The sequence below is a fragment of the Pundamilia nyererei genome, unplaced genomic scaffold (genome assembly GCF_000239375.1).
Source record: "Pundamilia nyererei isolate P.nyererei 1_Seehausen unplaced genomic scaffold, PunNye1.0 scaffold00098, whole genome shotgun sequence".
NCBI classification, from domain to species: domain Eukaryota; kingdom Metazoa; phylum Chordata; class Actinopteri; order Cichliformes; family Cichlidae; genus Pundamilia; species Pundamilia nyererei.
This window is the reverse complement of record NW_005187499.1, coordinates 1,401,546-1,418,765: the sequence shown is the minus strand read 5'-3', so window position 1 is coordinate 1,418,765 and position 17,220 is coordinate 1,401,546. Positions and strand designations below refer to the sequence as shown.

Genomic DNA, 17,220 nt, shown 5'->3' with positions numbered 1-17,220 from the left:
TAGCCAGTCTCTGTGCTATCGTTATGCTTTCTTTTTTCTCTCTAACCACTTTGTTGCTTATTCATGCCATGCATGGCAGCGTATTTATCCAAGATAACAGCTGGGTTTCCCCTCAGTTTGTGGGTGATGGAGGATAATTGCTGTTAGTGTGTGTGTTTGTCTGTCTCTCTCTCTCTCTCTTTCTCCCTCCTGTGTGTGTGTGTGTGTGTGTGTGTGTGTGTGTGTGTGTGTGTGTGTGTGTGTGTGTGTGTGTGTGTGTGTGTGTGTGTCCCCAGAGACTACATAAGTAAATTGTTCCTGGCTGCTCTGAACACAGCTACTGTTTGGACAGGAACAGAAAAACAATGTGTATTTATGGTCATGTGTGCGCCTCTAAATGAGAAAATGACAGTGATTGTGAAACATATTTTGTCTCAAGCCTGACTGCACTCAATAGCATAGAAGAAATGTTTTCAGAGGATCAGGTTTTGATATGATCTTGAAAATCTATGTCTAACATATCCCCCATAGGCTGTCGATCAAAGATGAACTTCAGTATTCTTTTGGCACATGTCATTCTCTGAATTCTCGGATTTTATGTCACACAAAATTAACAATAATTGTTCTTTTTTAAAACATATCTACATTGGTCTTTTACTTACTGTTGAAACGTTATCCTTTGCAGCTATTAACTTGTTGTTGTTCTTGTTCTTGTTGTTAAATCCTTTACTTGTGGCATTAAACAGCTGTTCAGAGTTATTGCAACCATGCATCAGTTTATTCAAGCCAACTGTATCGACTGACATTTTAACTAACTGTGACAATTTAGCTCAAACGCAGTTCCTTTAGTTATTGCAGATCGTTAACAATGGAGCTACTTTCAGTGAGTTACTTCCACTGTCAATTTAGTGAAACTACTCCTAGCGAGAACTGTGGTTTCTTTACTGGACTATCTTAACAATTTTTGCTTGTTAGCAGTTAGCGATAATTTGTTATCAAATCGATCTACATTTTACCCTAACTGAGAGCCAACAGTTGCTATGTTTGTCTGTTTTAATGCTGTTCCTTGCTTGCTAACTAATTTTAAAAGATCAAGCTTATAGTCAGGACTGGAACAAGTGAGTCTGAACTAGCTGCAATAGGTTTAGGCTGCTGGGTGGCTTTATGATGCACTGAGCAGTTAACCCATTATCATTCACATACACCACTATTGCATTAATCATTACTAATTATCCAACTCTGGCTGTCTTCCATAACGTGTCATCCCCCAACCCCCCGTCATGGTTCTGCTGGAATTTCATCCTGATAAAAGCGAGTTTTTCCTTCCCACTTTGACCATGCGCTTTCTCACAGCGAGTTATATGATGTTGAGGTTTTCCCTCTAATTTTCTATTTTGAGCTCTATCTTACAATATTAAGCACCTTGAGGCGACTGTTGATGTGAATTGGCACTAAATGAACAAAACTAAATTAAAATAGTCTGTTATGTGTATTTAAAGGACGCACACCCACAGCACCACACCACAACAAAATAAAACACTTTTCTAAATGACAACAAACAAAATGAGATATCCATCTTTTAGCAATGTTTTTAAATCAAGTAACATGACAAACCAGACACAAACAAAGGGAAAAGAGGACAGCTTTGAACTTAATTAGAAACGCAAAGAGCTGACAGTGAAACAGCTTTTTGTGTTTTCCGAGTTAACATGTTTGTGCATCCAGGGTAAGATCTGTCTGTCTGCTCAACTGTAATCTTAAGTAATTGTGTTTAGAAAGCACTCAAACTGAAAGACTTCCTCCCTTTTAAAAACCGTGACAAAAGAGAAACCTGAGCCCAGGGCAGTTCGTTATCTGTATCTGTCTCTCTAGTCTCTGTTACTTGTATTTTTCATGACGTGACTGTAATAAGGTCTTTGAGGACCCAAGGTAAATCGCTGATTTTTGCACATCGTGTGGGTTTGTTTTTTATTGTTTTTCTTAAGCAAAATTCAGCAGAATTCAGTGTGTTAGTGTTATGGACAAATTCAGTTATATTAATCAGCTATAAACCTCTAAACATCTATCATAATCCCACAAAACACAAAGTAAAGCAGACATACTTTTCTTTTCCAGCACAGGAACATAATAAGTGGTTTAAAATGCAACAGGCCCAGAGCACCTCAACACGTCTGTATGCTTTCAAGCATCTGAAGGTGATTGAGAGTGAAAGCAAGGGAAGCAAGTGTGAAGTTTTTCCTCAGGAAACAGAGTCCATTTCCACTTGGCTCACAGACAGAACCGGAATTTGTTTTGCGTAAGCTCAGCAGGTCAAAAATAACAGAGTATAAAAGCAGAGTGTTGCAGGACGCCGCCTGTGACAACACCTGCAGGAGCGGAGAGGGGTGGAACAAAAGTAACACTGCTTTGTGTGGCTTAGCTGCAATTTACGAATTTACAGAAACTAAACCCAATATCTGAGATACGGGCAAGTTAAATGTTGTGCTGCAATATCAGTTATCTGTAAGAATATTAGACTACTGTTATCTTAACATCAAATCATGTAATGTAATCTATGCATACAGTCTGTATTTATAAGTGTCTCCACACTTACTGACATACTGTAATGGACGCATGCAGCCACTGAACATACTGCTGTACCTGCTTCTTTCTGTGCGTTTCTTCTTTAAATACTGAGTAAATTTCATTGGCTTTGTATCAGTTCTCTGCTCAGTGACAACAAAACTGAATACAAAAATGTAAAAACATTTTTCAGTAGACAAGAACTCCTTTTCTATATATCTGCAGAGCAAACTAAAAGTTTGAAAGGTGAATTCATCCTCCCACTCGAGAGGGAAAGGAATATAATGTGTGTATATCGTTTGTAATCTGTATCTCAACATTATTTTAGAAAGTATGCAACTAGTTTGCCATGGAATATTACTCTAATGGGGTGATAACAGGCATGCAAAAAGACAGAGACAAATGGTGGTTGGAGGGGGGTCATTATTCATGGATCTGTTTTCCTTCTTTTCTTGGAGTCTTCAGTTTTTTGTTTTTTGCTTTTCCCACCACGAAACCCAGTCAACCTGTGCATTATCATAAGAATGACTGCAGGGTGCCGTATCGTGCCCTTTTGCGGGGGAAGACCGTTTCGAAACATGTAGCCCTTTGTTTACCATCAGATTAACCGGTTGTTCGGACTGGCCTCGGGAATGAGCAGCTTCACACGCAGAGACAAATAAGTATGTCAGAGATTGGAAAGAAACTGGTAAGATGCCAGATTTGCTGAGTTTAAAGGCACTCAATGTTTTGTTCTCGATTTCAACAATATCAGTTATAAAACACACAAACACATTACTTTAATCACTTCATTGTACTGAAGGGCACCTCAGCAAAGCATATATGCCAAATATATCTTGGAATATTTGATACACAGAGTTAAAATTCCATTCCTAAGCTGCCCTCTGTAGCTTCCTCACTGGAAATGTTCGGCTTCCCTGGGAGATACACTAGATTTACTGCTGTAGAGGTGAACTCGATGCTTTTCCACGCGTTTATGTTATGTTCAAGTAGGAAAGTCATCGCAGAAAGCTGAAGAATAAATAAATAAATAAATAATCTACAAGCACAGTGAGAAAGGTTAGTTTTATTGTTATTAAGCCTCGTCATTATTTACCAGCATATTTGTGATGAGTTAAAACAAACCAACATATTCACCACATTAAATCAAAAATTATAAAATCCAGTCAATTCAATCAAAATAATTATTTTTGGTTTTGGAATTTATTTAAGTTTTCATTCATCTTATTTGTTTTCCTCTTTCTGTTTTACATTTATAGCAGCGGTTACCTGACACGAACCCGTGCTTGGTTTAACCTGTTTGCACTATTTGCTGTGTGAATGTGCAGGTGATGGGGGAGGTGTGTACGTGTGTGCGCGCAAGAGGAGGGGTTAACCCACACTTCCGTATGCTCGACCGTAGACCACTATAAAAAGTCCATCAGTCGGGCTGTTACTCATATCCTGAATCCTGGTTTCACTCAGAGAGCACACGGACGCGGAGGACAGCATCTGCAGGACTTCGGCGTTTTAAACTCTTTTTAAAAACGGTCAACATGGCTGTGGCTGAAGCAGTGATGCCTGCCTTAATCTCGTTTCCGAGTCTCAAAGGACTGGATAATGTAAGTAGAGAACATTTAAGTATGGCACATTGTGGTAACTCTAGTGTGTTATCATAATATGTTTGTAGATCTATTTCTCACTGTTGACCGACTATGCAGCTTGGCTTTCTTCTAACTTTTTTTTATTTTGCGCTCCTTTACATTTCTAAAAGGTGGATGAGGGAGTGCAGAACAGCGCAACAGGTGATGCAAATAACCCGCCGTGGGAAGTGGAGTTCAACATGGTGCGTTCTCCTGCTTTACCCTCCAAAGAAGACGACGAACTGGGAAAGTTTTTGGATCTCGATTTTATTTTGTCCAACACCATCGGCCGCGATGCTCTAAGCGACAGCGACGGCAATGGGAACATCCCACCAACGCAGCAGCAGCAGAACTGCATGTATTCTCTCCCGGATTCGCCGGAAAGCTGCAGCGGTGGTTCTGTGACGGAGTGCAGCGATCATCCTCCCTCTCACCTGGGCTGCCACGGAACTGCAAACGTCGCAAAGTCGAGCCCAGCTCACAGTCTTATGGTGGAGCTTCTCAGGCCTGAGATAGGTTACCCGGCTGATGCTTCACCGGACTGCGCGGGCAAGGAGAGAGATGACCGGGAATTCACCGAACTGCGAGCTTTGAATTCAGCCTCAATTCCATCGGCTCCCCTTCACCGCCCAGCTGCCACCGCACCGATCCCGCTTGGATATAAAATCAAAACCGAGTCTGGGGGTCCATCTTGCATGATGGCCGCCAGCGGTGAGAACTTTATGGAACACGTTCACGAGAAAAACCTAATGCAGCCAGTAACCTTTACGCACCACCAGGCTGCATTTCATGGTGGGTTGCAGGCTCACGGCGCGCATCCCATGCAGCACGCTGCATCCCACGGACATACGGCACACTACCACTTAAACGCGCACATGAGCTCTCACCATCCCAGTAATCAAAGCCATCTCCAGGGTCAATATATGAACGCGCCATATCACTCGATTTACGCACACCAGGGTGTGCCATCGTTTCAGGGACACTACAACGCGCAGAGAGAGCAGGTCCACGTTCACCAGCAGCAACAGCAGCAGCGTCCACTGTCGATGCAGGGGATGGTGCTCACTCCTCCCTCTTCTCCTTCTCCGGTTCTGCTCGAGTTTTACTCGCAGGATGAGACCGGGTGCATGAAGCAGAAACGAGCCCGCAGATCGTGGGCTAGAAAACGCGCTGCCACGCACAACTGCGAGTTCCCCGGCTGTGGAAAGACCTACACAAAGAGCTCCCACCTCAAAGCGCACATGAGAACACACACAGGTGAGAATCTAAAATATAATATAATTTTTGTTTTCTTTTGCTTTTTTGTTTGTTTGTTTGTTTTGTTAACATGTCATATAAAATATGTTAATATGCTTCTGTTTACATCTTTCAGGTGAGAAGCCCTACCACTGTAACTGGGAAGGATGCGGCTGGAAGTTCGCCAGATCAGACGAATTGACCCGCCACTTCAGAAAGCACACCGGACACAGACCCTTCCAGTGCCACCTCTGCGAACGTGCCTTCTCCCGTTCAGACCACTTGGCTCTCCACATGAAGAGGCACATGTAGGCCACAGTTCTTCTGGACTCTTGCATCCATAAGAATCCACCCCTCAGAAGAGGACCGACTTGGTTTCTCCCTGCTGGACTGTCCAAAATCAGTGTAGCATGAACTGTTTCCCCCTGACAGACAGTTGCAGTTGTCCTCTTCCACTCCACTCTTATTTTTTTATTACCACTTGTATGATATACTGCTAAATTAAGTGCCTCTGGTGGTTACTGTACATACAGAATCTGTGCATACATGTATAACACTTCCTAAATTCTAGTTCAGTAGTATTTAAGACACTTCCTCACACTGTCTCTAAAATAAGTTATTGACGTGAGTGCCTTACCAGAATTACATAGGCCTATCTGCTCATCCTGAGCAGTTTTTGTATTTTTGTAATGTTTACATCTTGTATCTTTGATACTATAATCAGTCAGGGTGGTAATTACTTTTTTTTTTTTTTTTGGTATTCTGTTTTCTTATCGTAGATTGTAAACATTTGCTAAGCATTGTAGACTGCTGTGGATCTTTATAGTCTGGTTCAGCAAAGATTCAGGTACTAAAGATTGTTTATAGGATCCCAAGAAACTGGTGCAGTGTGAAATGTATTTTTTTTTTTGTTAATGAGTTTTTGGCAAAGTTGTCCCTGTGGTTTTGTTTTTTGTTATGTTTTTATGTTTGCTGTGAGAAAGAATCCACTGCAACCAATGGTCGATTTGGTGAACTTGAAAAGTGTCATTCTCCTAACAATGCAGTTGTTTTAAATTGCGCTCAAGGGCTCCAAAATAAAAGTTTGTTTACAAATGCACCAAGTTTGTCATTGTGCATTTCTCACTCATATGTAATCTCTCCAGAAGCAGGTTTGTCTGGTCATGGTGTTTTATCCTTCCTTCTGGCTTGTGTGTTCCCACAATCCCAAGAACGGGCAAAATATTAGTAGGTGCATGTGTTACTCTAGTCCATGGTTGGAAATGTAGGGGACAAAGTTTGTGCCTAACATCCCATCAAACATTAACAAAAAAATAAGACTCAAAGTGAAATCTTACTGAAATTGCTGGATGTAGAAGCATCAGTAAGCTCTTGTTGCTTTACTTTACCTACACAAAATGTACTCATTTAACTCTGCTTCACTTCCTGTCTCCTGGCTTCAAACCCCACAGTTTAAAACCATGGTTTACCCTTAATGGCCAGGTGTTCCTGTAATAACAGAACACATGTTATTGAACAAGGATGTTGCTACCATATTTTTCAAGTTGAAAAAACTGAAATGCTTTCATTTATTTTATATGCTTAGATATCCTGACATGCTCTGTACTGAGACCTGAAATCACAAAATTTCTAACTACAATAAAGCCACTTTTCATAGAGGATTAATGACTCAAACAGCTTTGGATCACTACTTATGAAAGACTGCCATCTAATGTCATTTCATATAATAACATTATCTTTAACAGGGCGTTCAATGTCTTAAACTATCCTCTTGCATGTATGTAATGTTCATCTGTCTAATATTTATTTAGAGATGGTGAAATCTGGAATCAGGAATATGTTCCACACTGCTTTTTGATACAATGACTTCTCTTTCCTTTGTGATCACTGTTATACTTAAGAATCAGAATATTTTAATCCCAGAGGAAAATTATGTTTAGAAACGACTTTAGAGTCAGTTGAAAAGATATGAAGAGAACCCAGAGTAAATCATGAGACAGAAATTCAGCCAGGACAGTCACAGCACTGTGCTTCTGCCAAGAGGAAACTTGATATACAACAGTATGCTCAACGTGTTCAATTTACAACCAACATTCAAACGGACCACTACTTAGCGTGGGAGCAATAAAGGACCAAACGGTCAAAGAGGACTGCTTTGTTGTTCCACCTCAGTTTCATTGATCAATTAACCGTGTGAAAACACTGGGGACTGCGGTCCTGCTTCTGTCTGCCCTGGAACATGTAGAGAAACCTGTTTTGCACTGTGCAGGTATCCATATGCTAATTCCCCACAAGCACCAGTGCTTTACAGCTCACAGGTCCTCCTACACAGGAAGGCGGACCTGCCCATGTATGAACTGGGGGTCTATTGTGAAGCGATTTCCTGATAATAAAACCAACCGTCTACAATAAAAATGCATCCCAGGCGCCGGCGCACTGTCACCACACCCGGACATTTCACGAGCTTTTCATGTCTGCTTAAGCAACACTGCCCTCTATTGTTAATGTATATGATAATCTCCATCTGTTTGTGGGCGAAATGCGACGAACTGCCATTTACTACAAATATTTAAATGTTGGTTGTGAATGGGAAATGGTACTTAAACCATGAAAGGTTGCCGGCGAAGATAAAGGAGCCAAGCTGTTAGTTTTCCCACATCAGGCAGTTGAACAACAGCGCCCGTTGACTGTCTCACTCGTCCCCTGTTTTAATAACCTTTCAGTAAAAATGTTAGCAAAGAGCCAGTTATGCCACCTAGCCCTCACGGACTGATTTTTGGGCTTCTTAATTAAACATAATTCATTTTCTGTTGTAAATGTTTATTAATTGTTCTCCTTTGTCGTTTTGAATCATACATTGCTAAATTGAGGGATTTTACACATATGGAATCAAGGTTATTATAGTTCATTCAAACTAAACTAAACTAAGACTAGATGTGGGAAAAACGTAACATAAGTTAATCGCATTAAAAATAAAAACTAGACTTTAGAATAAAAAATATACAAATTGAAAACTAACTAAAATAAAATAAAATGAAGTGTTTTAGTATCTGTTATCACTCTACAAGTCTCAATAAACATGCTTACTGTGTTGACTGTGAGCCAACTGCTTTCATTTCATGCTCCTGATGTGTATAAAAGACTAAAACTAAGAGGAATTAAACTGAAAGTAAACACGTTCATAAAAACCAGAGTGAAACAAGAAAATCAACTATGGAAACTAAACCAGATTAAAAAGTCAAAATGAAATATGAATAAAAGCTCATTAGAAAATACAAAATTTAATAACTCAAATAAAATCTACGTGTACCAGTACTTTAGTTGCAATTAAGACATTTCCTCACACTCTTTAAAATAAGTCACTGACTTAAAATAAATGTTTTACCTGGATAATAAGCTAAGGAATTTTTGTAATGTTTATTTCTCACATCGCTGATACTCTTATCATGCATTATATGAATCTGTATTCTTTGCCTGCAGATTACTTAGTGGATTATTTCTGGTTTGGCAACTGTTTTCTTGTTCAAGACCAAGAAATAATGTTGCTAACAATTATTTTCAGGATCCCAGTAAGGAGGCACGGTGTGAAATGGATTTCTTGTTTCTGACAAATTGTCTTTTTACTCATTTAAAACATAATTCAGAATAAAGAAATCTGTATAAATATTCTATGTGCTACACTTTTCTTCTGAAAGTTTTTAAAACTGAGCTCAAATATATCTGCAGGACAATGAAAAACAAAACAAAACGTATAAATGATTGGTATTAAGCCAACAAACTGAAAGATTAAAGTGAATTCTGCCCTCACTCCAGAGGAAAAAAGAAATGAAATCTCTGCACTAACAATTTGTATTTCCAAATTGTTTAAGAATATACACAACTAGTAAGTGACTATCTCGAAGGTGATACTACACAGACAAAAAGACAGAGCCAAAGGGGGACTGGGGGAAACATTATGTAACCTGCTTTTCTTCTTTTGGAGCCCCCTCCTCCTTTTGTTATTGATGAAAAATGATGTAGGCAAAGACTAAAACTGGAGCACCGCTGTTTATTTTACAATGAATACATGATAGTTCAATAAATTTCATCCGAAATTGGTGCACTGTACATGTTTGCAAAACAAGGGTAAATAGTAGTAGGGAAAGTGAGAGCACAGGTAAGACTGGAAGGAGGAGAGAGGGTAGAGGTTGGGGTTTCGATCCTCTGCTCGAGCTAATCTCTTTTCTTCTTTCTTGCTGCTTTGCGTCTGCCACCTTTTCTCGTTTCTTCTCAGCTGTTATTTTGATCTTCTATGTTCTCATCACATCTTTCTCTCACTCTCAAAGTTTTCTTCACTTTCTTCTTCTGTTCTTCGTTTTTCATCCTTTTCCTTTCTGCTTTCTTTTGTCCTTTCTTTCTTTGTTCATTTCCTCCTCTTCTGCCTCTCTGATTTTCCAGTTTTTCCTCATGAGAACTTGTTTCTAGGGTTTGTTCCTGATGTTTGGCATTGGGTGCAAGCTCCTGGGTGGAAAGACTACAAATTATTTTGTTAAACTCAGTCTAAAAAAGATGTTAAGACCAAAAATGACATTATGATGGAGTGACACAATCAGCTAACCTGAAGCAAGGTTTCCCATTCAGCCTCATTTTCCTTTAATTTCTCACAGAGAAGGGTTTTCTTAATTTTAAGCTCATCCATAGGCCCCCTCAGACGTCTGGTAGGTGCAGCTCCAGTGTTGTTTCCTGCTGTTCATCTTTGTGTCTTTTTTAGTTAATGCTGGTCTACGCAGGCTGGGGTTTGAGCTCTCCTTTTTAAGGCATCTTTGAAAAGCCTCATCCTTGCGCTTGAGACAGTGCAATGAAAAACATCCGTTTGTTCATATGAGTAAATTAGCCAAAGCATAAGTAATTTTTTAAAGACCCCTGTAGTGCATCCTTTTGTCAGATTAGTTTTATCAGATTAACCATTTGTTCTAATGAACAGCTTCACACCAAGGTATTTGTGCTTAGACTGCCAGAAATATTATTCACCAGATTTCTGGGTACCCAGTTGGGTTTTTTTTTTTTCACATTTGTAGTTTCAGAAGATTTCAAAAATCTTTAAGCATACGACACACAAATTTCAAAAATTTCCCGAAATCAATTTCGGAAATCAGAAATTTTGTTTTGGATAAAACGTGATGATTACACTATGAAATAAGTCACTATCTAAAGATTTATAATTAAAACAACCTACATGGATTAAGCTACAGTACTACAGTGAGAGCCAACACCAAGTGTAGCAAGAAACACTCAGCAGAAAGTATAATTAAAGCAAATGTTGCCCAAAAAATCATTTTAGTCATTATGGATCAGAGAAAGTGTCTAGGTATAAATAAACCAGTCAAACAAGAGTCACAAGTTTATACATTGCAATTGCTGCCAATTTCAACTGCCATAAGACTTGACTGCAATGTGCATTTAAACTGTTTTTACCATTTACCACGAAAGTAACAGTTGTTAAAGGTTTTAAAAGGAACAAAAAGTACTAGTTTTTAGCTCTGTTAGTACTTTTCATGTTGTTGGAAACATCTTAGAATTAGGTTCTCCTTCTGTTTCAGGCCCCATGCAATAAAACCAGTTTTGCATTGTACAGGTATGCATATGTAAATTCTCCCCACAAGCACCCGTGCTTTACATCTTTAAGGAAAGTGTTGAAGGGTGATTCTCACATGTCAGCATTGTAAACATTTGCCAGTTTAGGAGTGCCTGAAATGAGTTCTTAACAAGTGATCTGTTTCCCAGCGAGCAATATCACTGCTGCAAGTCCAGCTTTGTTAGCTTTGTTTGGAGAATTAACTGCCCCATCTAACCTAATGAGATATATAATGAAATAGGAATGTAAAGGTGTTAACTAATGTTAAGGTTTATTCACACAGAATGATTTATCACTAAATACAACATGAGGATACTTGGAAAGTCTGTCAATCCAAACTTCATATGCATGATTGTTTTCCTGATCCCTGGTACAAGCCCCTTTGCCACTTTGTTTCTCTACCTTTAGTTCTGAGCCAAACTTATGAAGATCATTAGATTCATTTTGCCTATTGTGGGTTTGCGACTTCTTTTTGGTTTTAAAGCATGTTAAAGCTCCTTAGCTTCCTGTTTATGATGTTACTTTTACTTTCCTTGTACTTTTAAATTGCTTGTTTCTCTCTGTCTTTAGTTTCTTCTTTAGTTCTCTTTAAATCCATAACTGTAACATTAATTACACAGAGTGTTACACATTCTACCTGACAAATAACCCTTGCCACCAGGGCATTACACTGATATAATGATGCTGAGGGCGTCAGCATGCAGACACACTAAGTGAAACGACTTTGCAAAAATACTGGGAAGAATGGCTTCATTTCAACATAGCAGACTCAGTGCCAGATTTGATAACTCCAGTTTTCTACCATTTTCTGCAGACACATTATCAGTACAGTCATTTAAATCACAATCCCTCTCATCTATAATTGCTTTCGGATTACTGACTGTTCGGCTGCACTGTCTAGCCACACTGCTTGAAGGTGTTAACCTCTTACAAACCTGAATGGGAAACGTCATTCCTTTCACTTGGCATGTTAGAATAAATTTTACAAGATCCCAGCTCTCCCGCTAGCTCTTCATAAACCGTGAGTCCTTCTCTTACAAACAGTAGTAATAGTAGTAGTTTGTAAGAGGTTAACACCTTCTAGCAGTGTGGCTAGACAGTGCAGCCGAACAGTCAGTAATCCCACCACCTTTGTTAGAGGACCTGACATCATATTTAGGAGGTAACAATGTTTCGGTCCTTAACACACAGTACTCACCCATCAGAACTAAACCATTTCGGACTTCATGATTGAGTTATTTCATGTCATTGAGATTTGGTTTATTTTGTTTGAGCATATATCTGTGTATGTGTGTATACATATGCAGCTATCTATGTATATATTGGTTGTTTGTTTTATATGTCCAAAATAAAAGATTATCTTCATCATCATCATCATCAAAAAGGCTGAGTGAAGAAGAAAAACGCAGCAGACTTGTCCTATTGCAGTGTAACTAAGGGATGATTCAGGGTCACTTGAAGCTTTATCAGAGAGGAAGGTTTTAAGCTTAATCCTAAAAGTAGAGTGGGTTTCTGTCTCTTGAATCAAAACTGGGAGCTGGTTCCACAGAAGAGGGGTCTGAAAGCTGAAGGCTCTGCCTCCCATTCTACTTTTAACTACTCTAGGAACAACAAGTAAACCAGCACTCTGATAGAGAGCTTTGTATGAGAGGAGAAGGATTTTAAATTTGATTTTGGATTTAACAGCTAGCAATGAACAAACGCCAATATGGGAGAAATATGCTGTCTCGTTCTAATCCCTGACAGTACTGTCACATTTTGGAACAACTGAAGTTTTTTCACAAAGTTTCTAGAAGAACATGAAAATAATAAATTAAAATAGTCCAGCCTCGAAGTAATATATGCATGAACCGTCTTTCAATGGAATGTTGTGTACTTGAAATAAATAGCACGTGATAAAACCCACTGGTATCCCAAAAGCTCTTCTGTAGAGAGGAATAGGCTGAAATTCCTGTTAAATTAATGTTTAGCTGAACCTATTACTGCAGTCACTCTGAAAACAAAGGCTCATACACTGCAGCCTCTCACAGTTGTGTATTATTGGATTTTATTTCCTCAGATCATAAATGACCAAGTCTAAATTACTTTGTCATGTGTTGAGTCGAACTTCTCTTAAGATTCTTCCACCTGGATATTACCATAATAATGGGTGCATAACAAAGTAGTGAAATTTTATGTGCTATGAGGTTGTTTTCTGGATTTCCAGCAGCTCACAAATACCTAAAATATATCACCAGAAATCCATGTTACTAATATCATTTGTGTTTTTAAAAAATAAAAATGAATTTGATCCAAACTGTAGTTCAGTTTCAAGGGTTTTCTCTGCACAGCCATGTAATGTGTGTTTGTATGCAGGAAGAATACTGAAAGTAATCCCAGTACAAACGTCTGGGCATCGTGCTTGTGTTGTTTTAGGCTACTGCCAGTTGGGGGCAGTGTATCAAACATACTGTTAGCTACTTCACTTCAAGTTTTTACTTGAAGTGTTTACTTTTGTTGTTGCTTTTCCCATGGTACTAAGAAGACTAGTTATACAGAGAAAAGGCATGCTGGGATTCAACTAATGCTTGTGTGCAATTATCCAAAAAGCCACAACTTGCAGCTCATCACATGTACACTAATCTGGTGAGAGTGAAAAGTCAACAGATAACTGCTAATCATTAGATTTATATCGCAGGCTGACTTGTATCGAAGGCTGAACGAGACATAAGACGCAGTGAACTGTAGTCTTATACCCTTCGTCCAACTCCAGTGCTCCAGTGCTCGTGTTGCATTGTGAAACTCTTTGTAAATCCTGAGGTTCCTCACTAGTTGTCCTTCTTGTTTGCAGATCACAAGTAGCCGACCACTAGTACTACATTTAAAAATCAGATTAGCTTCTTGTTTAAACCTCTTATAACTCATTATGCATAATAGTTATGTTCATGCATTTTAGATCCTACAGTCCTTTATTGATTTTGTTTCCACTTTCTTGTGATTAAATAAAATAATGAATTTTGTTTGTTTTGGGGAGTCAATCACTGGATTGGTTAAAGTACCTAAAGACTTACTGTGACGCTTTGCTTTAATGTATTTATGCATGTATAAACATGAATACTTAAATCATTTTTATCGGTAGTGTGTCCAAAAAACGAGGAAGTCCTAATATTTTGACCACACATTTTTTTGTATGTTTGTTGCTCTGCATTAAGTCAGCATGCGGATTATTTGTTTAAAGAATTTACAAGAAAGGTGCCTAAGACAGCTCAGACTGTGTTGAAGAATTAAGGTGGTTATCATACATAAGATCCTTTCTTTTTAATACTGTCTATTTATCTAAATTTGCTTATCCAAATCAGAGTCTCCAGAGGTCCACTGGAGAGGTTGGTGAATTGTGGGAATTATTACAGCACCCTGCTACCAGTAAAGAGTACTCAGCTCAAGTCCATCATCTTCTGGAAAAATCTGGCTATTGCTAACAATGCACTAAACAAGCTAAAGCAGTACCTGGAAATCAAACTGCGAAGGGGGATGAAACTAACCGAAAAGGCTGTTAAACCACTTATTGGCTTGACTAAATGTATTGGGTAAGGAGATGGAGCTAAGGCATATGCTAGTGGAGTTTAGTGTAAGGCTGAAGAAACATCACACAATAACAAAAAAATTCTGCTGCCACACTAGGTTGAGATATGAGAAATGGGCTATAAAACATCCCTCTGTCTTAGGATGTAAACATAAGAGGAATTTATGACATAGAGGCTAATTTGCACAAATAAGAATTAGAAATGGCACAATACCACTTTTTTTTTATGTCCGACACTGATACCGATATCATGAAATTGGATATCTGCCAATACCGATATGAATCCGATATAGTCTATTTTATAATCAATAAAAATGTTTTGTTTTTTTTTGTTTTTTTTTAATATCTTGCTGCATTTTGTTTACTCAAGCTTAAAGAGACAAAACACGTATGCAAAAATACACTGCACCCAAAATATTTTGCAGCAATACTGATCTTTTTATTTAAACCTTTAGGAGAACTTTAAATCTTAGTATTTAAAAAGTAATTTAAAATGCAATTTTATACTGATTTCAAAAAGTCTTTGGTTCTGAAAAAAGAAGTGCAATATCAGCACAAAATGTTTATATTCAACAAGTTCAAAAAAAACAAGTTGTAGACTGGACCCTTTTATACTTAAAGCTTAACATAAATAGACATCCAGAGTGGAAAACAGTGCAAATAAATGAGAAAACAGCTTCATGACACTCATCTTTTATCAAGATGGATGTCAGTGTAAGCTGTTTCTATCACATTTAACCTGAGACTGAATTTTGTGTAATTTCTATACAAAACTTAACACAAGTATGAAAAAAAAGTGTTTTTCATAGTTTTTTTTTCCTGAACCACAAAACTGTTTAGCCTGCAACACATTTTTTTTCAAAGTATAACTTGAGTCTATCCATTGTATGGTCAGACTTAGCAACAACAACGCACAGACCTCCGAGCTCCATATATCGGTTGTTAAGCTTAACATCAGAATGTTTTAAAAACATTCAGAGATGAACTTAAACACTTGCTTTACTTCTCTGGGATAGCTTGCATGGAGATGTAACGCTGGTTTGGCAGCACGTAGCGAGGCTCCAGGTGCTTTCAGTGTGAAAGCAATATCCCCAATATCCGATCCAGTAATTTAGGTCAGGATCGGACAGATACTCTATATCAGATTGGTCCATCCCTAATAAGAATTCAGGTGAATCTCCAAACTTTGCCATGCCCATAAGTGAGACCAAAGTTTGAGCTACACTAAGGTTAGAAGCTACTTTACCGTTGCTTTGGTAGTGACCAAAAAAGTGACTTTGCAATGTAGCCCATACAGAAACAGTGTGAGAAGCTCAGACACCCAGAAGGAGCTCAAAGTAGCTGTGGGCATCCGTTGCAGATCCCAGATGAAAGACTTCCATCATTGTTTTTTGGGGGCATGTCAAACTCGATAGAGATTGACTGGTAAACTCACAGAACACCCACAGAAAGTGCTGAAAATATTCATCGTGAGAGGGATGGGTGGGTAACCTTCGGTCTGCTGTTACCACAATCCAACATTGTATAAGTGGAAGAAAGTTAATGAACTGATGAATGAATTTAATTATAAACAGAATCCCATAACCTACAGCAAAAAAAGGACCATTTACTTAATGATACACTTCCTGCGAGGGTGCTCTTATAACTGTATAAATCTAATAAAGAAAGATATGCTCAAAAGGAGCAATGTATGGTGTTGCAAGTCCTCATGTTTTGAAATAAACGATCATGTATTTAAAGTCAATCTCACTAATTATAGGTTTGTTTTTCAAACATGAGTCAACAATATTATGTATTGAGCCACTCTGTAACACAACTCCTTGCTAGTTCACTTTAGTGGAATATTTGCATTCTGTGTGAGTGTTGTCAAGGAGGTTAAACTATGTATACATCTCTGGCTTTGTTTATCTAACCCAAGGGATTCTGGGCCTTGTCAACTGTCACTAGGTCAGAAGTCACTACCCATCTACAAATGCTAGGCAGGAAATGGTTGATAATGGTAATGATTTCAGATTTTTGACTACTTAATCTTATGTCACCTTTAGTTACACTTTGCCTGAAATTATGGAAGCAGTGAAAAAGTTGTAAGTCACTTATTTTTGTATTTTCTGAAAACATCCTTTTTGACAGGGTTTCCTTTCAGACATGCCATTCCTTAAACACTTAGATGCTATCTTTTGGGGTCAAAGGTCATGAGAAGACTCATCCTTCTGTACCATTCAGTCAAAATAACTTTCAGTTTTAACTAGTTGAAAAACAGCTTAGTTTTACTTACTTTTCAAAGTGACTCACAAAAAAAAATGTCTAAATCTATTTTGTGCATTCTATTTGTCAGCTGAAAAAACTGCACTGTAGAAATCAATGAATATTTAGTGGCTGTACTGAGGTCGTAAAACCGCACTAGGCAGTATGTTTACAGTGGCAAATTCACAAAATCACATAACTAGATAATTGATAAATAAAATCAACATTAAATTAACCCATTAGTGCAGGTCATGAAATATCCAGATAAATATTGTCACTCATCGACACTTTCTAAACGCTTCATACATATATATATATATATATACATATATATATATACATAAATATATATATATGTATGTATGTATGTATGCATGCATGCATGTGTGTGTGTGTGTGTG

General features: G+C 38.3%; 1 protein-coding gene across 1 annotated transcript; it reads left to right on the top strand.

The window, feature by feature from the left end:
- The first annotated feature begins 3,940 nt into the window (after window positions 1-3,940).
- On the top strand, window positions 3,941-6,540 carry klf17 (Kruppel like factor 17). The gene is made up of 3 exons (XM_005740249.1): window positions 3,941-4,142; window positions 4,295-5,420; window positions 5,536-6,540. The coding sequence occupies exons 1-3, from the start codon at window positions 4,077-4,079 to the stop codon at window positions 5,709-5,711; spliced, it is 1,368 nt and encodes a 455-aa protein (XP_005740306.1). The 5' UTR covers window positions 3,941-4,076; the 3' UTR covers window positions 5,712-6,540.
- The last annotated feature ends 10,680 nt before the right edge of the window (window positions 6,541-17,220 follow it).